Source organism: Piliocolobus tephrosceles, chromosome 17 (assembly GCF_002776525.5).
Source record: "Piliocolobus tephrosceles isolate RC106 chromosome 17, ASM277652v3, whole genome shotgun sequence".
In the NCBI taxonomy this organism is placed as follows: domain Eukaryota; kingdom Metazoa; phylum Chordata; class Mammalia; order Primates; family Cercopithecidae; genus Piliocolobus; species Piliocolobus tephrosceles.
The window spans coordinates 74328685-74352120 of NC_045450.1; the positions used below are offsets into that span (position 1 = coordinate 74328685).

The 23436-nt window shown below is 59.3% G+C and overlaps 1 protein-coding gene across 2 annotated transcripts; it reads left to right on the forward strand.

Moving 5' to 3' along the window:
* Window positions 1-769: 769 nt before the first annotated feature.
* Window positions 770-21268, forward strand: DPEP1 (dipeptidase 1). 2 transcript variants are annotated; one of them, XM_023228990.2, is made up of 11 exons: window positions 770-867; window positions 13984-14193; window positions 18715-18847; window positions 19098-19230; window positions 19366-19516; window positions 19699-19768; window positions 20020-20196; window positions 20280-20364; window positions 20444-20519; window positions 20648-20783; window positions 20861-21268. In XM_023228990.2, the coding sequence occupies exons 2-11, from the start codon at window positions 14090-14092 to the stop codon at window positions 21029-21031; spliced, it is 1236 nt and encodes a 411-aa protein (XP_023084758.1). In that variant the 5' UTR covers window positions 770-867; window positions 13984-14089; the 3' UTR covers window positions 21032-21268. The 2 variants fall into 2 exon arrangements, with proteins under 2 accessions (XP_023084758.1, XP_023084757.1); XM_023228989.1 differs by having other exon boundaries at window positions 20648-21243.
* Window positions 21269-23436: the final 2168 nt, after the last annotated feature.

The following is a 23436-nucleotide window of genomic DNA, read 5'->3' on the forward strand; positions in this document are numbered from 1 at the left end:
CAAAACTTTGAGACAGAAAAAGGCGGGACACCAGGGGACCATCGCTATCATGGAGACAGTGACGGCCCGAGCTCTGGGAGCCCACGGTATTTTCTGGTAATCCAACAGAGAAACAGGTGGTGAGAACGTGGAGATCAAAAGAACACGCTGCATTAAGCACATGACTTACAGCTGAGACGGTTTAGCATTTTTGTGGAGCAGGTTCTGCTACTTGAGATAACGGGAACAGGCGCCTAGGAGGGCTAGAAGCAAGGAGCCAGCAAGTCTAGACACATTCCCGAGGACTTTCTGCAAGCCTTGCCTCAGTTTCCCTCCCAACACCTATCTGTCTTATTGTTGGTATATATGTTGTATTTTCACCACTAAAATGCATAAGAAAAGGGACACGGATGGCTTACATGTGCTGATGTGTAGCGTTCTCTAAGATCTGACATCACAGAGCTGAACAGCACAGCTGTGCACACACCGCCCTGGCTGTGAGGTGGCACGTCCACACATGAGGGAAAACACTGCCGGGACATCTCAGGGCACTCTCAGGAAATGAGGAACCTACTGAAGAAGTTTCTAGCCTTGGGGGAGGTCAAGACACTGAGCCATCTCCTGGAGCAAAGTTCCCTCCTCCAGCCCTTCCTTCCCACCCCTGGCCCTTTCTCTCCAACCTTCCCCTCCCCTCCTCCATTTCCCTCCTCTTTCTACTTTCAGAGAACACAGGGTTCCTGCAGGAAATGGGGCAGTTTCACCTTCCTGAGGAGGGGCCTGAGAGGGGCAGCAGGTGGCCGGGTAGGGCCAGCCCAGCTGTGAGGCTGGCGTGGGAGCTGCCTAGGCTGGGGCCTTGCTGGGGAGCAAGCCTGCATCGCAGAGGCCAGGGTGAGTGGGCTGGGGTGTTGGGCCGGGGTACTGGGGTGCCCACCTGGAGTGGTACAGGCCCGGGGACCCCAGGACACCACTGTGGGTGGAAGCTGGGACCAGGTGTGTGGGGCAGGGGACGCGGCGGCTTCCCGGGATTCCAGGAGGCTGTGACCAGGTGTGCGGGGCAGGGGACGCGGCGGCTTCCCGGGATTCCAGGAGGTGAGAGAGCTGCTCTCAGACCCGCCGCTGTCCTCTCACTGGCCCTCCCCGTGGTCCCTAGGATAAGGTCTGGACCCGCCGGGCCCTCCAGAGGCCCCACACTCCTGCTTGTCCACTGTGCCTGCTGTTCCTTTCTTGCGGACCCCGGTGCAGTCCTAGGCACCCTTGGGACTCAGCTCACGTGCCCCTTCCTCCAGGAAGAGTTCCCAGAGGCTGTGTGAGGAGCGCCCAGGCCCTGGCCTTATTCTCTGTTCTGGAATTCTGTGCACAGTCATCTGCCCTCCTGCCCAGCTGAAAACAGGGCCTGGTTGTCCGGAGCCATATTTTTCTACCAGGTGGAAAGAATTTGCTGAATGAAAATCAAAGCTGTGGCTGGGCGCGGTGGCTCACGCCTGTAATCCCAGCACTTCGGGAGGCTGAGGCGGGTGGATCACGAGGTCAGGAGATTGAGACTGTCCTGGTTAACACGGTGAAACCCCGTCTGTACTAAAAATACAAAAATCTAGCCGGGCGCGGTGGCGGCGCCTGTAGTCCCAGCTACTCGGGAGGCTGAGGCAGGAGAATGGCGGGAACCCGGGAGGCGGAGCTTGCAGTGAGCCGAGATCGTGCCACTGTGCTCCAGCCTGGGGGAAAGAGCGAGACTCTGTATCCAAAAGAAAAAAAAGAAAAAAAAATCTGCACCCTGGTTGGGGTTGGGGGAGCTTCAGGGTTATCACAGGACATTCTAGAGAGAAAGCCTCGGGCATGGGGGAAGTTGGAGTCTGGAGTTGTGGCGGGAGTAGTGAAGGGCAGACCCCGCTTTGGTCAATGGCTCTTATACAGCAAAGCTGTTTTCATGGTGAGGGTCAAGTAGCCTGTACATCTCTTGGTGAATTTTGCTGATTGGCGTCTGACCCCATGGAGCCTCTCAGTGGGTGTCATGGGTGGAAGGGGCATCTAGGGCCTCCAAATGTGTAAATGTCTCTAAAACGCCTCCCGCTGGGCCTCAGCTTCGACTGACAAATCCCCAGGCGGAGGCCAGGAGCAGACGGGGAGGGTCCCTCAGTCCCTGCGAGCAGCTTCAGGGGGAGGGACGTCGGCTGCGGTGGACGAGCAGCTTCAGGGGGAGGGACGTCGGCTGCGGTGGAGGGACACTGAGTCCCAAAGCAGCGTCTCAGAGCTGCCCCGAGGGGTGGCTTCAGAGGTGGGGCTGAGGCTCCCGGCTCCCACTGGGGACAGAGCGGGCAGGCGGGCCTGGCAGGGCAGTGGTGCCTGTCTACATGCAGCCCTGGAGTCTGTGGACCTGTGTCCAGTGCGTACATCCCAGCTCCATCTCCCATGAGCCAAGTGGGCTGGGCCTGGCTTCTCTGCCTCAGTTTCCAAGACTAGGGGACAGGTAACAGCAGCCGTGCTCTCGGGGGTGGCTGGGTGTGGGTTAAAGGGCAGGACAGCCATGGAGACAGTGGTGACTCCGAGCACCTGCTCCGCCTTCCCAGGTCCTCGGAGCCCACTCTGAGGAATGAGCAGCTGGTTCTTGGGTGAAGTGAGCCCCTAGGACCCCGCCTTGCAGGACCCCGCCTTGCAGGATCCTGCCAGGCCCTAGTGAACCGGCCCCACGGGGTCTCGTTGGGATTTGGCCACCAGAGGGCAGCAGCTGCAGCAGCCAGACGGGCGGTCAACACCGGGGCCACCCGCTGTCCTGGCAGCCGTGGGGCGTGAATGGGAGAGGAGGGGGACCAAGCCCGAGGCTTGCCTTGGCCCCTGAGTGTCCACCCGTTTCACAGATACTGAGGCCCAAAGGCGTAGGGCTCAGGCATCCCCCACGTGTCCTGTCCTCAGGTAGGAGAATGGCTTGAACCTGGGGGGGCAGAGGTTTCCGTGAGCTGAGATCACACCACTGCACTCCAGCCTGGGTGACAGAGCAAGACTTCATCTCAAAAACAAAACAAAACAAAAACTGAATTTAAAATGCTCCCTAACCTCCAGCTGGGGTGTGCAGCAGGAGGCTGGCTCCCTCAGGGGCTGGGCTGGGGGTTCAGGTGGGTGAGGAGTCAGTGCTGTGGGGATGGGGCTCAGAGCCTGGAGACAGACAAGCCAGGAGAGGCTGGGACCTGTGCCCTGGAAGGACAGAGGCAGCGGGTCCAGGGGTCACCCACTCAGAGGCTGACTGAGCACGGTTGCAGGCAGCAGTATGGCCCAGCCTGCTGTGAGAGGATCGGAGAGAGACGGGCAGAGAGGAGGGAGACAGCGGCTGTGCTGGGAGCTGTGCCACGAGGGGTCGTTGGATGGAGGAGGGGGTCGCCACGAGGCATCCGCACCCCCAGGACAGTGAAGCCCCAGTGTGTGCAGCTGACCTCGAGGACAGGGCAACTGCTCCACCAGAACGTTCCCAGAAGGCATGGATGCTTCTAGTCCCAGCACTGGGAGCTGCAGCAGGATTCCTCGGTGGTTTAAAGAGGTTCCTTGAAGTTTGTGATCCTGAATTCAAAGTAGTACCCATCGGGACAGCTGGGCCTTCTCTCCTTAGCACACTCAGTGAAGGGCAGTGCAAACGCAAAGCTGGCAGGAAGTGGGCAGGAAGTGGCCAGGAAGCGGCCAGGTTTTACCGAGAGGCGGGACGGCTCCAGAGGAGATGATGGAGTGTGGCAGGGAATGGGGCAGGCGGCTGGAGGTCCCGGGCGGGCCCTGGAGCAGAAGGGGAAAGGAGGGTTGGGCTGTTGGGACTGCAGTGAAGGTCTGGCCCCGCCTGAGCCAGGTGGGAGTAGCACAGGTCATTGCAGGTGAGGGAATTGCTTGGCCAGGGTTGGGCACAATTCTCTCTTACTGAAATTGCCAGGAGTTGAGACAGGGTGGAGCTAGAACAAGGGAGAGGGGGCAGCAGAGAGGTGGGGTGCTTAGGGCTCGCGCGTGAAGCCCCTGGGGCACGGCATGGAGACTTGTGGCTGAGGTAGGAGAGGGAGGCGGGCACCAAGGCCCGGGGGCCCTGAGAGGTGAGGGGGAAACTGCTCGTACCTCACGAGGCCACGGGAGCTCCCTCAGCACGGTCCCTGTGTAGAGGAATTGCTCAGGTAACGTGAGCTCTGAGGCTTGTGTACGTGTTGCACAGAATGAGGTGGAAATATCCACGCCGGGAGGTCTCCAGGCCATCTGGTCAACAGAAACCAACAGCATGCAAAGGCCAGGAGCCCACGCCCGTGCCAATCTGTGCCTGGAAACACTGGAAGGCAGCCGGGCGCCGTGGCTCACGCCTGTCATCCCAGCACTTTGGGAGGCCGAGGCGGGTGGATCACTTGAGGTCAGGAGTTTGAGACCAGCCTGGCCAACATGGTGAAACCCTGTCTCTACTAAAAATACAAAAATTAGCCGGGTGTGGTGGTGGACGCCTGTAATCCCAGCTACTCGGGAGGCTGAGACACAAGAATCACTTGAACCCCGGAGGCGGAGGCTGCAGTGAGCTGAGATGGCACCACCACACTCCAGCCTGGGTGATGGAGCGAAACTCAGTCTCAAAAAAATAAAAATAAAAATTATAAGTCAAGAAAAATTAAAATTTTAAATTATTAGCATGTTTACCATTTATCTTCATATTGTGTAATGCTTGGGTTAAATGCAAATAGGATTTAACTCATGCAGAATCTCCAAAATTGCACAATTTGCATTTTTATTTTAATTAGTTTGTTAGTTTATTTATCCATCTTGACAAGGTCTTGCTCTGTCAGCCGGGCTAGAGTGTTGAGATCACGGCTCACTGCAGCTTAAACCTCTTGGGCTCAAGCCATCCTCCTGCCTCAGTCTCCTATGTATCCAAGACCACAAGTGTGTGCCACCTCGTTTGGCTAATTTTTGTATTTTTTGTAGGGACAGGGTCTCCCTGTGTTACCCAGACTGGTCTCAAACTCCTGGCCTCAAGCGATCTTCCCACCTTGGCCACCCAAAGTGCTGGCTGGGATCACAGGCACAAGCCACCAGGTCTGGCCCACATTACTTATATATTGACTTTTGAGACAGGCTGTCGTCATGTTCAGCCCAGGCTGGAGTGCAGCCTCAGCCTCCCAGGCTCAAGCAGCCTTCCCACCTCAGCTTCCCAAGTAACTGTGACTGCAGGCACACACCAGCATGCCTGGCTAGTCTTTTTGGTTTTTGTAGAGATGAGATCTCCTTATGTTGCCCACGCTGGTCTCAGACTCCCGAGCTTAAGGGATTGCGGCACTGTTCCCCGGGCAAAATTGCACAATTCACATTTTGTGATTTATAGATTAATATATATTTTATTCTCATCAGAACAGTGGGAACCCTGCACACATCTGGTTTTATTTCGGTCTTTACATGTGCACATCCCACCAGCACTCTCTACCTTTGGCTTCCATAGGGGTGCCCCCTTGCTCCCCCTCTGCAGCCCCCTGTACCCCCCGCTCCCCTCCCTGCAGCCCCCTGTGCCCCCCTGCTTCCCCTCTGCAGCCCCCTCCCTCCCTCTGCTCCCCTCCCTGCAGCCCCCTGCACCTCCCCTGCTCCCCTCCCTACAGCCCCCTGTACCCCCTCCCCTCTCTGCAGCTCCCACTCTTCCTCCCATTGCTCCCCACCGCTGGCTGCTTGAAGACGTCTGACTCCAAGGGTCCCTATGACTGGCCCAGCAGCAGCCCTGGGTCTCCAACCCCCGGGTGGGTCAGGGATAGGCCTGGCCTCCCCCTGCCTGCTGGAACCCATGGAGGATGCCCCCCTCCCACTGCAGCCTCAGAATTCCAAAGCCAGCCTGGTCTCCAGCTCAGTGCAGTCCACACGCAGACCCTCCTCTGATTTCAAAAGCCCCTGTGACTTAGCCAGAGGACATTCCGATCCTTGACCGTGGCTGGGGACGGAGGGAGATCAACCCATCGCACTTACAGACAAAGAAACTGAGGACAGAGTTTGTCCCAGCTTCCGGGGCCAGGGTCAACCTCCCTCAAGGGAATCGGAGGTGGCTGGGATCTGCCAGTGGGGAGAGAACACATGGCCTGGGACCCCCAGGCCCCTTGAGACTCTCTGGGTTCGTTGGGATGGGCCCAAGCTCCCAGGCCCTCTCCTCTCCGTTTCCCAGCCTGCTGCGGCCTGAGGGTGATACCCTACACTACTGCCTGGCGGGCCCCAAAGGGTGGTCACCAAGCACAGGTTCTGCCTGGCCTGGGACCGAGTCCCAGAAGCCCCTGGGCTGGCCGGATGCTCAGGGCCTCACTGAGGGCATGAATATCTTCGGAAACAAGAACCAGCTGACGTGCGCGAGGCTGTAGCCCGGCTCTCCCTGGGGTCCTGTGCAGGCCCTCTCTTAAGGAGGTGGCTGTTTTGTAGCTGGAGAGCACTGTGGGTGGCAGGACTGAACTTGAAAACCAGAAACAACCCCCAAGCCTTGTGACCTGGGAGGCAGGAGGCGGGTCTGTCTCCCTGGGCCTGGGGTGGCTGAGCCAAGGTACTCAGCATCCTGTCCCGCTCATGGTGAGTCTCGGGGAGCCAGGAGCCAGGGGTTGTGGTTTTGGGGAGTGTGGAGCAAGGCTGAGGCCAGGGCTGTAATGGGGGCGGAAAGCCCCTCTCCTCTCCAACTGCCTGCGATCCACCATCAGTGAGGGAGAACCTCAGTGAGCAGGCGCATAGCGTGGAGCACCATCACGGGCGGCGAAGGGTGAGGGTCTCAGGGGATGGAACCGGTGGGAGGGGGGGTCACAGCTTGTACCATCACGGGCGGCGAAGGGTGAGAGTCTCAGAGGATGGAACCGGGGGTGGGGGGCTCAGCTGCAGGCAGGGGTGAGAGGGTGGCCCCTGGGGTGACTGTGTCTGGAGGGTGGGGAGGCCAGGCTGAGGGGCGCCGACCTCCTGGGAGCCGGGAGCCTGTTGGGGAGTCCTTGAGAGGTGTGTCCCTGGGACTCACTGGGAGGAAGAGCTCACGCCCGGGTGCAAATGTGGGCTGTGGGGGTCAGAGTGGTGGGGGCAGCCATGGGGGGGCCTGGGGGGGCGGGGGGGGATGCAGGGAAGCTACTGCCTCGGGGGGAGCGGGACGCTGGGAGGGGGGCGTGGGGGGCAGAAGTGGGGTGCCGGCCTCGCAGCTGGGCCTGCAGTTTGAGGGGCCTATGGACTCCCCCAGTGCAGACATCAGCCTGGTCAGGAGCTGGAAGAGAGCCCAGGGCTGCTGAACTTGCTGTGAGCCACTGGGGCCTCCCAGGGAGAGAGACAGGGCCGGGCTCCCTGTGGAGCCGCAGGTTCCCAGATGTTCCTTCCTCAAGGCTCATTTGGGGGCCCCTGTGTCAGGCCCCGTGGGTGGTCAGATGGGCCCCACGCTGAGCGTGGGCTCCCGTCCCTCGCACGTGCAAGGAGAGGCTCATGTGAGCAGGTGCACGTGCGCGGCTTGTCTGTGCCCATATGTATGTCTGTGTGCACACGTGCAGGTACCTGAGTGTGGGAAAGGCTGCGCGTGTCTGTTCTCGGTACGTGGACGTGTCTGACCACGTGGGCTTGGGATGTGTCCAGGTACTCTCGTCTCGATGATCTGTGTGTGGGGGGCGTGTTGCCTGTGGCTGCTTGTGCAGAAGCGGTAACATCCGATAGGGCCGTGGAGGCGTCTGCGTGTTGGCTGTGGATGGGGCTTCTGTGCGGTTCTGGGAGACAGCCGGGTGGAAACACAAACGTCACTCTGCGTCTGACCCGCCGCCTTCACTCTGGCGAGGCTGTCGCCTGCCTCTCGACAGAGCCAGGTCAGCACCACCCTGTGAGGAGAGCCTCGAGGTGGGGGCCTCGGTGCACCCGTCTCTGGAGATGGACCCAGGACTCTGATGCAGGAGCCCACACTCTTCACAGAGCACTGCTCCCACCCCCAGGGGTCTCCTAGGACTACTGACCCCGGCTGTCTCCCTGAGCCTCACTATGGCCAGGGGAGGAGAGAGGCAGGAGGGCCTGGGCAGGACAAAGGGCCCTGGTCAGTCAGGGACATGAAAGACGCACAACCAGAACTAGTGGAAGAAACAGAATTAAACACACCCTGAGCTTTTCCCACCGCGACTCTGCCAGCTGCACCCTCTGTGTCAAGATGTGAGTGAAGGCACAGGCATTTCCTCCTGCTCCTGTCCACGAAGGTGAGAGGAAAGGAATTAGAAAAGAGTAACGGGCCGGGCGCGGTGGCTCAAGCCTGTAATCCCAGCACTTTGGGAGGCCGAGACGGGCGGATCACAAGGTCAGGAGATCGAGACCATCCTGGCTAACACGGTGAAACCCCGTCTCTACTAAAAATACAAAAAACTAGCAGGGCAAGGTGGCGGGCGCCTGTAGTCCCAGCTACTCGGGAGGCTGAGGCAGGAGAATGGTGTGAACCAGGGAGGCAGAGCTTGCAGTGAGCTGAGATCCGGCCACTGCACTCCAGCCCGGGTGACAGAGCGAGACTCCGTCTCAAAAAAAAAAAAAAAAAAAAACGCTCTTGGGCTGGGCGTGGCGGCTCACACCTGAATCCCGGCACTTTGGGAGGCCGAGGTGGGTGGATCATGAGGTCAGGGGTTCAAGACCATCCTGGCCAACATGGTGAAACCCTGTGTCTACTAAAAATACAAAAATTAGCCGGGCGTGGTGATGGGCGCCTGTAGTCCCAGCTACTAGGGAGGCTGAGGCAGGAGAATCGCTGGAACCCGGGAGGCGGAGGTTGGAGTGAGCTGAGATCCAGCCACTGCACTCCAGCCTGGGTGACAGAGTGAGACTCTGTCTCAAAAAAAAAAATTAACACACTCGTCAGACAATAGGTCTCTGCTGTAGGCAAAGATTCCAACCCATTTCTGGGAATGAGGAAGTTAATGGCAGAGTGTGTCTGTGAGGCGGCCTGGAGGGCCCATTGGGAACATTCCAGGGTGTTCCAGCGAGAGACCAGGGAGCCAGAGAGGAGCTCAGCTCAGACGTCACGGGCACAGTGGGCCGGGAGTGAGGGAGACGCTGAGGTCGGGATTTGTTCCCAGCTGGAAGAACTGGCCCGAGGACCACCCAGACAGACACACCCCCTCACCCCTACAGCCAGAGGAAGGTCAGGAGGCCCTTCCCTAAACATGTTTTTGGGAATTGGGGTAGCTATTTTAAAAAACGCTGCTGGGCGCGGTGGCAGTTACTTTAAAAGTAGCTGCTGTGGACCCAGCTACTTGGGAGGCTGAGGTGGGAGGATCGCTTGGGCCTGGGAGTTGGAGTCCAGCCTGGGCAGCATCGCAAGACCCCATTTCGTAAAAAAAAAAATGCTCATGCTTGTATTCTGGCTTCAAGGGCTCCTGGTAACCGGGCGTCTCTGGAGCTCGGCCCACGCAAAGCCTGGGGTCGAGAGCCCACTCACAGGTACGGCACTGCCCACCTTGCTGTCGCTTTATTTTTAAATGTGAAATTCGAGGTGACAAAGGTTACCAGCTGCCGAGGGAAGTCTGCAAATGCAACAAAAGGTCAGATGAACAATGGGAGACGCGCCTACATTCCACTTGGTAAACCACAGGAGAGAACAGAGTGCAGCTGACTCCAAGCAGCTCCGCTGCCCTGATGGGAGCAGGGCAGGAAAGAACACAGCAAACGTTGGAAACCGCCCTCCGGAGACCCAGACACACAAACCCCAAGAAAACACTAAAGAACCGTGCTGGGAGACAAAACAGAGGAAATGGAGTGTACGGAATAAGCATGAGGAAACCCAGGAGAGGAGGCAAAAAGGAAGCTCAAACAATCCAACCCCTGCCCGAAACCCTTGCCAGACGGAGCTCAGAAAGGAGGGGAGAAGGAATACCGGCGACTGGAAATTCCCTGGACTGGAGGCAGAGGGACAGCTCCAGGGAGTGAAAAATAAGAAGTCACGGTATTCGGGGGGAAGAGGGGTGGCCCACACAGCGCCGGGCGCGATGATGTGGCTCCCATCAACCCAGCAGGCACAGACGGACGGTGGCGCAGTCACCTCCTGAGGGAAGAAGGTTTACCACCCAAAGTGCACATCCAGCGAAACTACTGATCCGTGATGAGGGCAGAATCAAGACACGGACGGGAGGACTGGGGAGTGAATTCCCGCAGAGCCGCTGCCAGGGGATGGTTGCAGGGCCCACGAATGGAACAGGGCTTAGTCTGCTTTGCACTGCTCCAGAGGAATCCCTGAGGCTGGGTCATCTATAAAGAAAAGGGGTGGGTTTGGCTCATGGTTGTGGAGGCTGTACGGGAAGCGGGAGGCGTCTGCCTCTGGTGAGGACCCCAGGGAGCCTCTCATCACGGCAGAAGGGGAGGGAGCAGGTGTCACAGGAAGGATGGCCTGGAGTGTCATTGTCCATGTCCTTGGTGCTCGAACAAAGAAGTAGTAGACAAAACATACAAAGTAACGAGCAAAACACAGGAAGGAAGCAGCGAAAGCAGGGATTTATTAGTGAGAAAGCTCGCGAGTAGGATGGGAGTGGGCGCTGTTACAAAGTTTTCTGGTTTGTTTGTTTTTTTTTTGAGAAGGAGTCTCGCACTGTCGCCTGTCGCCTGGGCTGGAGTCCACTGGCGCCATCTCGGCTCACTGCAACCTCCGCCTCAGCCTCCCGAGTAGCTGGGATGACAGGCACCTGCCACCACACCTGGCTAATTTTTGTGTTTTTAGTAGAGACGGGGTTTCTCCATGTTGGCCAGGCTGGTCTTAAACTCCTGGCCTCAGGTGATCCGCCCACCCCACCCTCCCAAAGTGCTGGGATGACAGGTGTGAGCCACCGTGCCCGGCCAGCTTTCTGGGTCTTAAGTTCACCTTTCATGATTCCTGTCCCCCTTATCTGGATGAAAGATTTGGTCCATGGCTAATCAAAGCCTGCGGTAAACGGGTGCCTGCAGATGAAAGGATGGCCCATAGCCAGTCCACAGCACTTTCCTTTCCATCTGGGACATGGTGGGGGTTGGGGGCTGTAGGGAGGGCAGCCTTTGATCCTTTGCTCCTGGGCGTGGGGCTTTTCCTTATGGTGCAGTTTTGGGAAGTTGGTTGTTAATTGGCCCTGGGTTCCCTGCCCCAGACCTCGGTGTTTTCCTGGATTCACCGTGCATTGGCCGTGGACTCTCGCCCCCCTGACCTTGGTGTTCTCTATTTTAGGAAGTCAGCACAAATTAGCGTCCCATTCCCTGCCCCAGGCCTCGCTGTTTTTCCTTGATTCCGCACGAATTGGCCTAAGTTCGCTACCACCAGACCCGATTCTCCTGTTCACAGAGAGGGAGCCAGAGAGTGACAGGGGAAGTGCCAGGCTGGTTTTAACAGTTCTCTTCCGAACTCACTCATTACCTCCAGAACTGCACCAAGCCACTGATGAGGGGCCCGTCGCCGTGACCCAAAACCCCCCAACACTGGGACCCAGTTTCCACGTGAGATTGGGACAAACGTTCAAACTCCATCAGGACTATAAACCAAACGAAGGTGGAAGACCTTCCGTGCAGACGTTAAGTGGGCACGGAGATTCCAAGCTGGGAGCGGCAGGTTGGACGAGGGAGGCTCTGGGGGCAGGGAGGGAGACTGCAGAGTCCAGAGCTTGGAAGATGGAAGATAAGGGCACCCAGTGGAGGGCAGGAGAAGAAAGGCAACTGGAAACTCCGGGGCAAACTGAAACCCCATGGGAAAGACAGGTTTAAGGTCTTGATCTGAGGCTGGTTCTGAGTGGCTGGTGCCTTTGTGCTCACAGCAGGACTGTCCTAAAGTAGGTACCTCCGTGACTTCTACAGACAAAGAGACCGAGGCCAAGACATCTAACCAGCTCACCTACGCTGCCCTTGGACGGTGGTCGTGAGATGGGAACCCACAGCCTACCAGGCCCAGCCCCCAGGACACCCTCTTGTTAAGTCAGTGGCTTTGAGCCTCAGAAATGGTGCAAAATGCAGCCCACACAGGGCTTCCGACCCCTGTCTGTGCACCTGCTTCTACCCCCCCCCCCCACCCCCTGCTGCGAGGCCCTGACATTCTTGTGATGTCTGAATAAGGATGCTGCATTTCCATATTGCACTGGGCCCTGAATGGTGAAGCTGCGTGATAGGGTTTGGCTCCGTGCCCCACCCAAATCTCCTCTCAGATTATAATCCCCACGCGTCAAGGGAGAGACCAGCTGGAGGTGGGGGCCGTTCCCCCCATGTTCTCGTGGTAGTGAGCAAGTTCTCACAAGATCTGTTTGCTGTTGTTGTTGTTGTTGATGCTGTTTTTTAAGACAGAGTTTTGCTCTTGTTGCCCAGGCTGGAGTGCAGTGGCACGGTCTCGGCTCACTGCAAGCTCCGCCTCTCGGGTTCAAGCAATTCTCCTGCCTCAGCCTCCCGAGTAGCTGGGACTACAGGCACCCGCCACCACACCCAGCTAATTGTTTTGTATTTTTTAGTAGAGACGGGGTTTCACCGTGTTAGCCAGGATGGTCTCGATCTCCTGACCTCGTGATCCACCTGCCTCGGCCTCCCAAAGTGCTGGGATTACAGGCTTGAACCACCGCGCCCAGCTATTTTAAAGTTTTGTACTTTGTTCGTTTTGGATTTTTGTTTTACATGAATTCTGATGTTTTAAAAATATTGAATGAAAATACTATTTATCATGACCTGGGCATGGTGGCTCATGCCTGTAATCCCAGCAGTTTGAGAGAGGAAGCAGGCAGATTGCTTGAGGCCGGGAGTTGGAGACCAGCCTGGGAAACATGGGGAAGACCCTGTCTCTACAAAAAGTACAAAAATTAGCTGGGCGTGGTGGTGCACGCCTGTGGTCCCAGGTGCTCCGGAGGCTCAGGCAGGAGGACGCTTGGGCCCAGAAGGTGCAGGTTGCAGTGAGCTGAGAGGGAGCCGCTGCGCTCCAGCCGGGGCGATCCTCCTCCCTGCGGTCTCCTGCGGTCTCCACGCCGCGAAGCCTCTGACCGGTGTTCCCTCCTGCTCCTCCCAGCAGGCCTGGTTTAGCCCCAGTGCTCAGCCCACTGTCCCCCAGAACCCCAGACACCGCCTAGCCCTGGGACTGAGACTCTTCGGACAGGGCACCACCTGGGAACTGTGTTTCCGGGAGCCGTCGGACGACTTCAGTGTGCTCTGCCGAGGCCTAGAAAGGCCCCGGTTCCGGCCGGACGCGGTGGCTCAAGCCTGTAATCCCAGCACTTTGGGAGGCCGAGACGGGCGGATCACGAGGTCAGGAGATCGAGACCATCCTGGCTAACACGGTGAAACCCCATCTCTACTAAAAATACAAAAAAACTAGCCGGGCGAGGTGGCGAGCGCCTGTAGTCCCAGCTACTCGGGAGGCTGAGGCAGGAGAATGGCGTAAACCCGGGAGGCGGAGCTTGCAGTGACCTGAGATCCGGCCACTGCACTCCAGCCTGGGCGACAGAGCAAGACTCCGTCTCAAAAAAATAAAAAGGCCCCGGTTCCAAGGACATGTCCAGCTGCTTGGCCTGAAGTCTGTAGCTGCAGTGTGGGTCCCTGTGACGCCGGAGGGCTGCAGGGCGGGGTGCAGACCCCTCAGCGTTAGAGCAGGCGTCAGGGGCACACGGGCTGTGCAGCAGATTCTGAAATGCCCAGATGTTTCCCTATGGCAAGCCACGTGAGATGATTTTTATGCAGAAAGAGGTGCTTCATGAGAATGCACTATTTGAATGACGGTTTCCTTGCTTGCAGATCTAGGCCCCGGGTCCTGAGGGAGGTGGTAGCAATTAATAACAGCAGCAGCACAGCGAGGGCTGACAGCCACTCACCGCTCATCCTGTGCTGGGCCTGCTCGCAGCCCGCTGTCCTTTCATCTGGGCTCTAGCCCCACCCCGGGCCTGGGATCCCAGCTTCTTACTACGCCTCTGCCTGGCCCAGACAGCAACGCCCAGTCACCGGGTGTCCGGCCTTCCATCCCACACACACTGGCGGGGAATGTGCTGGTTACTTATTGAACATGGGAAGCTATAAACAGGACAACAGCCAGCTGTCATCACTTCCACCCAACGCCTCTGGTGCCTCTTCTGGCAGGCAGAGTGACTCCTCACAGCCTGAAACTCGTCCTCCTGCACGGGCCGGCCAGGCCAGCACAGAGGCACCAGGGCAGCGGCGCACGCAGGTCCCCGGGGACCCCGCCATGTGGACCACATGGTGGCTTTGGCCCCTTGTGGCCGTCTGCACTGCAGACTTCTTCCGGGAGGAGGCAGAGAGGATCATGAAGGACTCCCCTGTCATTGATGGGTGAGTGCCCACCTAAGCCAGGTGCTTAGGGAACCGGGACTGGGAACTGGGGCTGGGGGACCCGGGGCTGGGGGAGCTGGGACTGGGAACTGGGGCTGGGGGAGCCGGGGCTGGGGGAGCCGGGGCTGGGGTGTGCCTTTGGCTTGGGGCTCAGTTTCTGGTGCTGGAGCCCTTGCCCTTTCCTGGCCCCTGCTTCTTTGTGGGGTCTCTCAGGGCCCCCAAGACTTCAACGGATGAAGGTCTGCAGGGTCAGGGCAGGAGGGAGGCAAGGCCCCAGTTCCCTGGCCCCGAAGCAGAGAGTGAGCTCTGCACCTGGGGATGCTGAGGCCCTGCGCCCCGTCTCTCCCTGTGCCTCAGCTTCTCCCGAAAGCTGCAGGTGTGGGTGGTGCCCCACAGGCCCTCTCAGCCGGCATATTTGTGGCTGTCTTCCCACTCCCCCTGGCCTGCCTTCTCCCGGGGGGAGGCCCGTGCGGCCCGGCCCCTGTCTGTGCTGCCCTGAGTGCCCGCCTGGCCCCACCCCGACCTCACTGGGGTGCAGGGTCACCTGCTTGTCTCCTGGTCTCCGCAGGGTGGAGATTCCCACTGCCCAGGAATCTGACCCTCCTCCCCGCCCCTTTCTGGCCCAACGCCCCGACACTGGGTCTCCATGGAGGCCTCCTGCTTCCAGGCTCCAGATCAGGGTCCACACTGGCTCTGCGTTGGGGGGGGAGGGTCACTGAGAGTTCGCCCTGTGTCTGGCACGGTGTCTCCTCCGGGAAGATGCCTCTGGGCTTTGCTGGGGAAAAACTCTGTGAACAAAGCAGGGAAACCTGATGTCTTGTTGTGTAAGAGCTTCAGGGAACAGCCCAGGCTAGGCGGTTCACGCCTGTAATCCCAACACTTTGGGAGGCCAAGGCGGGCGGATCACCTGAGGTCAGGAGCTCAAGACCATCCTGGCCAACATGGCAAAACCCCCTCTCTACTAAAAATACAAAAAATTAGCCGGGTGTGGTGGCAGTCGCCTGTAGTCCCAGCTATTCAGGAGGCTGAGGCAGGAGAATCACTTGAACTCGGGAGGTGGAGGCTGCAGTGAGCCGAGATCGGGCCAGTGCACTCCAGCCTGGACAACAGAGCGAGACTGCGTCTCAAATTTTAAAAACTTAAGGGAGCAGAGGCAGCTCCAGAAAGGGAGCCGAGGGTGGTCCCACGCATCCTCATGGTTTAAAATGGTCACGCCAGCTCCAGCCCTCACATCTGTACGCCGGCCAGCAGGGAGGAAGGAGAGGTAAAGAAGGGAAAAAGGACAAGCAGCAGGTGACTGTCAGGGTCAGGTTTTTGTTTTGAGATAGAGTCTCTGTCGCCTGTCACCCAGGCTAGAATGCAGTGGTACGATCTGGGCTCACTACAACCTCCACCTCCCAGGTTGAAGTGATTCTCCTGCTTCAGCCTCCCGAGTAGCTGGGATTACAGGTGCCCACCAACATGCCCTGCTAATTTTTTTGGTACTTTTAGTGGAGATGGGGTTTCACCATGTTGGCCAGGCTGGTCTTGAACTCCTGACCTCAAACGATCCACCTGTCTCGGCCTCCCAAAGTGCTGGGATTCCAGGCGTGAGCCACCACGCCCGGCCAGGGGTCAGTTGTTAGAAGCTGTTACAGGACCCACCTTTATCCCTTCGCCACGGCCAGCGACGCAGGGGCAGGAAGTAACTTCAATCCAGACGGCTGTGTGCCCACTAAAAATGGGGGGTTTTAAAGTTACAAAGTAAAAGAGGAGAATGGGTCCCGGGGGCAGCCAGCAGTCTCCCCTACAAACAGCTGCCTGAGTGTGTGCTTGCTGCAATTCCAGCACTTTCCAGCACTCCTTGGAGCAGGATGCCAGTTTCCATATCCCAGCTAAGGGCACTGCCCCAGCCGCCCAGATAAGGAGGGTGGGTCTGATTAGCTGCAGTTTGACCTGGCCATGAGGCAGGCAGGGCCCGTGTCCCACTGAGAAACCAGAGGCCCCACCTTCCCATCGTTTTCTCCAGCAGGAGTGGAGAGGGCTGGCCAGGCACGGCGACCCACACCTGTGGTCCCAGCACTTTGGGAGACTGAGGTGGGAGGATTGCTTGAGCCCAAAAGGTTGGGGGCTGCAGTGAGCTGTGACTGCACCCCTGGCCTCCAGCCTGGGCAACAGAGTGAGACCCTGTCTCAAAAAAAAAAAAAAAGGAGGGGCTGTAGGAGGAGGACGGAGGGGAGAGCAGACAGCTGCCCCGTTGCAGCCTCTCCCTCCAAGGGCGGCTGCTGGGAATTCCTACCCATCCCACGCTAATGTTGGAGATGGGCCGCCTGTGTCCTCAGGCCAAGGAGTAAAGTCTCCTGGGAACCCTGCCTAGCCCCACCCAGGACAGTGCCCAGCATAGGGCTGCACCCTAGCAATGAGGCTGCTGCCCGGGCAGGGTCCCTGGCTGGAGCTCATTCCCACTGCCCTCAGCAAATGCGTCCTGAGCACCCGCTCTGTGCCGAGGGCTGGGGAGAGGCACGTGCCAGTGCAGGCTGTCATGTGGACTCGCTGTGGCCAGAGACAACCTCGCTGTTGCAGGAGTTTTGGGAGAGACTTACACCAGCATCAGGCCTGTGCCCACCCATCTGCCCAGGGGCGGGGCCAGAAAGTGTGCCACGCTGGGCTTGGGGGCACCAGCCCAGGGGAGGTCAGGAGCGACTGGAACCCAGGAAGGGCAGAGCCCTCCCCTCATTTCCCCCGAGGAGCTCCGTGGTGCATTTGCCTTGGAAAAGCTCGTGTGGGCCTGTAGATTTCGGCTGGGTCACCGAACGCAGGGCCCACGGCTGGAAACGATGAACACTGTTAGTCCTCTGCCTCTCCCAGTTGCCCTGCAAGGAAGGCACCAAGACACCCTTATGTTCCAGATGGGGAAACTGAGGCACAGAGGGGAGGGTCTGGAAACTGGATATGGAGGGCCCCCGTGGCCCCATCCCAGCACACACCCTCCGAGGGTGTCCCCCCGAGACAGGGGCGCAGCCCACATCACAGGAAGGAGTCTGAGGCCCCAGACCCAGTGACGGGAAAGGGGAACCCCAAGCATTGCCCAGGGCTGGGGGTCAGGCTCCAGCCCCTTCCCAACCTCCTTGCAGCCTCCAGGTCACGGGGTCAGGGACGAGGGCTGTCTGGGGCTGCAGTGGGGCCTGGTTGATCCCAGGAGTCAGATCTGCTGGTTGAAACACAGATCATAACCGAGAGCCTACCCTGGGCCTGAGATGTGATTCTTTTTTTTCTTTCTTTTTTTTTTTTTTTTTGAGACAGAGTCTCGCTCTGTCGCCCAGGCTGGAGGGCAGTGGCGCGATCTCAGCTCACTGCAAGCTCCGCCTCCCGGGTTCACGTCATTCTCCTGCCTCAGCCTCCCGAGTAGCTGGGACTACAGGCGCCCGCCACCACGCCCGGCTAATATTTTGTACTTTTTTTTTTAGTAGAGACGGGGTTTCACCGTGTTAGCCAGGATGGTCTCGATCTCCTGACCTCGTGATCCGCCGGTCTCGGCCTCCCAAAGTGCTGGGATTACAGGCTTGAGCCACCGCGCCCAGCCATTTTTTCGTATTTTTAGTAGAGACGGGGTTTCACCATGTTGGCCAGGATGGTCTCAATCTCTTGACCTTGTGATCCGCCCGCCTCAGCCTCCCAAAGTGCTGGGATTACAGGCGTGAGCCACTGCGCCCGGCCTGAGAATTGCGTTTCTAACGAGAGTGGATTCCCTTTGCTCCTGGTCTCTGCCAGGCGCTGCTGGGCAGCTGGATTCGGTCCCTCTGAGACCCTCACTCAGTCGCCAGCTCTGAGAGCGCCAGCTCCCCCTTCCTCTGTGTTCCCCTTCCTTCTCCTTACCAGAGCTCCCACCCTCACCGCCAGCTCCTGGGAAAACCTTGGAGAGCCTCAGTCCTTTGGAAGTTTAGAAGGATCTGATTGGAGTTTGGGTACAGGGCTCTTCCCTGGAGACAGAGGCAGCAGAGACGCCTGGGTGGCCCCCAAAGCCTGTACCTGACGCCCTGTTCCCCAGAAGGATGGGAGTGCCAGGCCCCCCAAGGACAGGCCATTCCAGTTATCCAGCCACCCACCGTATTCCCCAAGAGGCAATTGGATTGTTAAACTGAAAACTCTCAGAAACAGTATCACCCCCAGCTCCTTGCCCCTTTCCCCATGTCTCCAATCCTGTCCATTGACGTCATTTGACTGGTTGTGTCCCACCCTCAGACAGTGTGTCCTCCCGCCAGCCTCCTCCACAGAGAAAGGCCCTGGAAGGGACGGGCTACCCAGCTCCCTGAGCTCCTGGCTCGGGGCTCTCTGCCCTGGGGGTGGACACAGGTGGGAAGTGCAGCCTTGCACAGGTGTGTCCAGGTGGCCAGTGATCCGTCACCCCTGCGGCCTGGACTTCAGTCCGGCGCCTGCCGTGAGGAGCAGGAAGTGGGGAGCACAGACCGGAGTTCAGGAGCTCGCAAGCCCCCAGGTCCCAGTGGCCTCCCTGACTGCCTGGCCTCCCCCCGGCGACTCCAGGCACAACGACCTGCCCTGGCAGCTGCTGAGTATGTTCAACAACCAGCTGCAGGATGCGAGGGCCAACCTGACCACCTTGGCCGACACACACACCAACATCCCCAAGCTGAGGGCTGGCTTCGTGGGAGGTCAGGTACCGCCCGCCCTGCCCTGCACTCGCCCTGCGTGGGGTCATCCCATCTCCTACCTTGGGCCTGGCTACAGTGTGGCCGTCCCTGTGGCGTTGTTCCTCCAGGGTCCCTCAGCGCCACAGGTCCTTGTAGAGACAGACACCCAGGCTGAGGGAGGGCTTCCCAGGGGGCGGGAAACCAGACTCCCACAGGCATGTGGGGGTGGGCTGAGACCTGGCTGCATCAGCTCCTGGTACCCACTGTGGCCCCCAGTTCTGGTCCGTGTACACGCCCTGCGACACCCAGGACAAAGACACCGTGCGGAGGACGCTGGAGCAGATGGATGTGGTCCACCGCATGTGCCAGATGTACCCTGAGACCTTCCTGTATGTCACCAGCAGTGCAGGTGGGGTCCTGACCTGGGCCCTCCAGGTGCTGCGTCCTCCCACCCAGCCCTCATCCTGAGCAGCAGGTACTGATCAGGACACCTCCCCTCCAGACGCCAGGTGCCCACTCCCCTGCACCCCGACTCTCCCCGCAGGCATCCGGCAGGCCTTCCAGGAAGGGAAGGTGGCCAGCCTGATCGGCGTGGAGGGCGGCCACTCCATTGACAGCAGTCTGGGCGTCCTGCGGGCGCTCTATCAGCTGGGCATGCGGTACCTGACCCTCACCCACAACTGCAACACGCCCTGGTGTGTGACTCCCCACGGGAGGCCCCCGGGCTGTGGTCAGGAGGGAGGGGGCAGACACTCCCTGCCACCCTCCTGAGCCCATCCCCTCCGCCTATGAGTCCCAGGCCGGACCTCGCCTGCTGGGCTGATGGGAGGCCGAGACCACCGCTCACCCCCTGGGCACCTGTCTTTTGCTCCCGCAGGGCTGACAACTGGCTGGTGGACACGGGAGACAGCAAGCCCCAGAGCCAAGGCCTGTCACCCTTTGGGCAGGTGAGTGGGGTGGGAGGGGCTGGTCACCCCCGAGGAGAAGGCAGAGGCCCTGGAGGGTGACCGGAGCAATGCATCTCCCCACGTGGGACCTCAGTGTCCTCATCTGTAGAATGGAGCTGGTGGGTGCTGAGCCCTGAGTGGCCCCAGACTTCCAGCCATGAAGGACGATGACCCACACCTGGTCCAGCCTGTCCACCTCCTCAGCCCCGACCCTGGGGGCTGTGAGGGTGGACGGAGCCCTGTCTTCCCAGCGTGTGGTGAAGGAGCTGAACCGTCTGGGAGTCCTCATCGACCTGGCTCACGTGTCTGTGGCCACCATGAAGGCCACCCTGCAGCTGTCCAGAGCCCCGGTCATCTTCAGCCACTCCTCGGCCTACAGCGTGTGTGCAAGCCGGCGCAACGTGCCTGACGACGTCCTGAGGCTGGTGGTGAGGGCCGAGGGAGCCACCCCCCCGCCACCTCCCTGGGCAGGCCCTCCCGGCTCTCAGCTCCACCCTGTCTTCCTGTGTAGAAACAGACGGACAGCCTGGTGATGGTGAATTTCTACAACAATTACGTTTCCTGCACCAACAAGGCCAACCTGTCCCAAGTGGCCGGTAGGTGGGGTGTGAGCGGCCAAGGGGGCTGAAGCGGGAGGGCCTCACTCAGGACCCATACCTGCTGCTCCCTGGACAGACCATCTGGATCACATCAAGGAGGTGGCAGGAGCCAGAGCTGTGGGCTTTGGTGGGGACTTTGACGGTGTTTCAAGGTAAGGGGGTGAGAGCTCTGTCCTGTGGATGAGCCGGGAGGTTCGTGACCCGGTCAGAGGGATGAGGCGGCTGGAGGAGGGACGTGTGTCCTAGTGTGGGGGCCCAGGTTCTCCTGGCCTCAACACAGGGTCCCTGAGGGGCTGGAGGACGTCTCCAAGTATCCAGACCTGATCGCTGAGCTGCTCAGGAGGAACTGGACAGAGGCGGAAGTCAGGGGTGCACTGGCCAACAACCTGCTGAGGGTCTTCGAGGCTGTGGAGCAGGTGAGGATGGGGTGGCTGCCTGAGCGCGTCCCCCCAACCGCCAGCAGACAGGCTGCCCCACCTGTGTCTGTCCCCAGGCCAGCAACCTCACGCAGGCTCCCGAGGAGGAGCCCATCCCGCGGGACGAGCTGGGCGGCTCCTGCAGGACGTATTACGGCTACCCCTCCGGGGCCTCCAGCCTCCATCACCAGCGGGGGTTCCTGCTGGCCTCCCTCGCTCCCCTGGTCCTCTGTCTGTGTCTCCTGTGAAAGCTGGGAGACCAGAGCCCCCTTTAGGGCTCCTGGAGTTCAGGGAAGACCTGCCCATCCAGGACTGCAGATGCCAGGAACCCTGCTGCTCGCATGCAAGGACCAGCATCTCCTGAGCGGGTGTCTGGGCTCACCTGGGGGGCAGGATACCTGGGGACAGCTCAGGACACACACACACACAGTAGGCCCTCAATAAAAGCAACATCCCTTCACATCCGGGGGTACGTGTTGTCGGCATCCAGCCCAGGAGGGGTGTGAAAATGGCTCCTGGTTGGACCTGGGGTGCAGGAGTGCCTAAGTCTTCGGTTCAGGCCAGAAGGACTCAGGAGCTGTGAAGAGGGCTTTGTACAGATGCTGCTTGAACATCTTTCAGGACACAGTCTAGGCTCCAGTAGCCACCTCCAGCCATGCACTAGTGCACACACACCCCACCCCTGTACACACACATCCCTGCACACGCACACCAGCCCTGCACACACACCCCCACACGCACACACACACCTCTGCACACACACCACCCCTGCACACGCTCCCCCCCCCCTGCACACACCCCTGCACACACACACCCCTGCACACATGCATACCAGCCCTGCACACACACCCCACCCCTGCTCATTCTGATTCTGTAAACATGGCTAAGGTCCTAGGGATCTGTACTGGCGGAACCATTCCCTTTATCCAGCCTTTTTTTTTTTTTTTGAGATGGAATCTTGCTCTGTCGCCCAGGCTGGAGTGCAGTGGTGTGATCTTGGCTCACTACAACATCTGCCTCCCAAGTTCAAGTAATTCTCCTGCCTCAGCCTCCTGAGTAGCTGGGACTACAGATGTGGCCCACCACACCCAGTTAATTTTAGTAGAGACAGGGTTTCACCATGTTGCTCAGGCTGGTTTCCAACACCTGACTTCAGGTGATCTGCCCGCCTCAGCCTCCCACAGTGCTGGGATTACAGGCGCGAGCCACTGTGCCCGGCCCGGCCTCTTCTGGCAAACGGGGAGGCAGGGTCTGAACCAGGGTGGTCCAGGGCTCCCTTCCACTGTGGGCAGCAGAACCAGGCCGACCACAGGACAGATGTGGTCCAGGTGTGAGCTGCCCAGCACCAGGTCCTCCTCGGTGGAGCCTAGGGCTCAGTGCCTTCCCATATGGGCCTCCAAGGGTTCATCTTGAAATGCACACAGGGCAGGATAGGGTCCCCCACGCTGCTGCTGCCCTACCCTGGAGGGCCCTGGGGGTGAGGGGACCGCCCGCACTGCCCCCATCTCCCTCAGCTTCCGTTAGTGAGGAAGTGTGAAGCCACTGGGCCCAGGTCACTTGAGATCTGACTTCGTAGGGAGAAGGCTGGGTGGAGGTGACCACGGCATCGGGGGTGCGGGCGGGGCGACCACAGCGTCGGGGGTGCGGGCGGGGCGACCACAGCGTGGGGGGTGCGGGCGGGGCGACCACGGCGTGGGGGGTGCGGGGGGGGCGACCACAGCGTGGGGGGTGCAGGCAGGGTGAGAGGCTTCACTCCCCACTGGCCAGGCCTTGGCTGGGGGCCCTGAGTCGAGGACCAGGGGCTCTGGCGTCTGTGCCCTTCCATGGAGCAGCAGCCCCCACAGGTGGCTCTGAAGCCTCCAGAAGGGGCGTGTGCTGATCTTCCAGGATCCACTTATCAATAATCGTCCTGTCTGTTCCCCTCCCAGCCTGGCATTTTCCTTCTGGGACTGGAGACTCCGGGGGTCCCTGGTGGGCTGCAGGCTGCGGGGGTATTAGGACTAATTTTATTAACAGTATTTATAGGGTCCAGCCTACAGGGTCTGTGGGTTTTTCTCCTCATGTGCGGAGATGAGAGATCATAGAAATAAAGACACAAAACAAAGAAGAAAAGGCAGCGGGCCCGGGGGACCACTATCACCCAGACGTGGAGACTGGTCGCTGCCCCGAATGCCTGGCTGCGCTGATACTGGATACAAGGCAAAAGGGGCACAGTGAGGAGTGAGAGCCATCTCCAGTGATAGGTAAGGTCACGCGCGTCACGTGTCCACTGGACGGGGCCCTCCCCTGTTCGCAGCCGAGGCGGAGAGAGAGGACAGCTTACGCCATTATTTCTTCTATGCATTTCAAAGACTTTTAGTACTTTCACTAATTCTGCTGCTGCTGTCTGGAAGGTGGAGCCAGGTGTACAGGGTGGAACATCAATGTGAAACAGGAGGGTGACTGCTGAAGCACAGCATCCCAGGGAGGCTCAGGCCTCCACAGGCTGTGGGCGGGTCTGACTGATGTCCGGCCTCCACAAGAGGCGTGAAGCAGAGTCTTCTCTAACTCCCCGGGGAGTAAGAGCAAGGATTGTTATATTAGCATAAACAGTAATGCTACAAACTGATCATTAATAACGTATCATCATAGCTATCATCTATTTCTAGTGTAA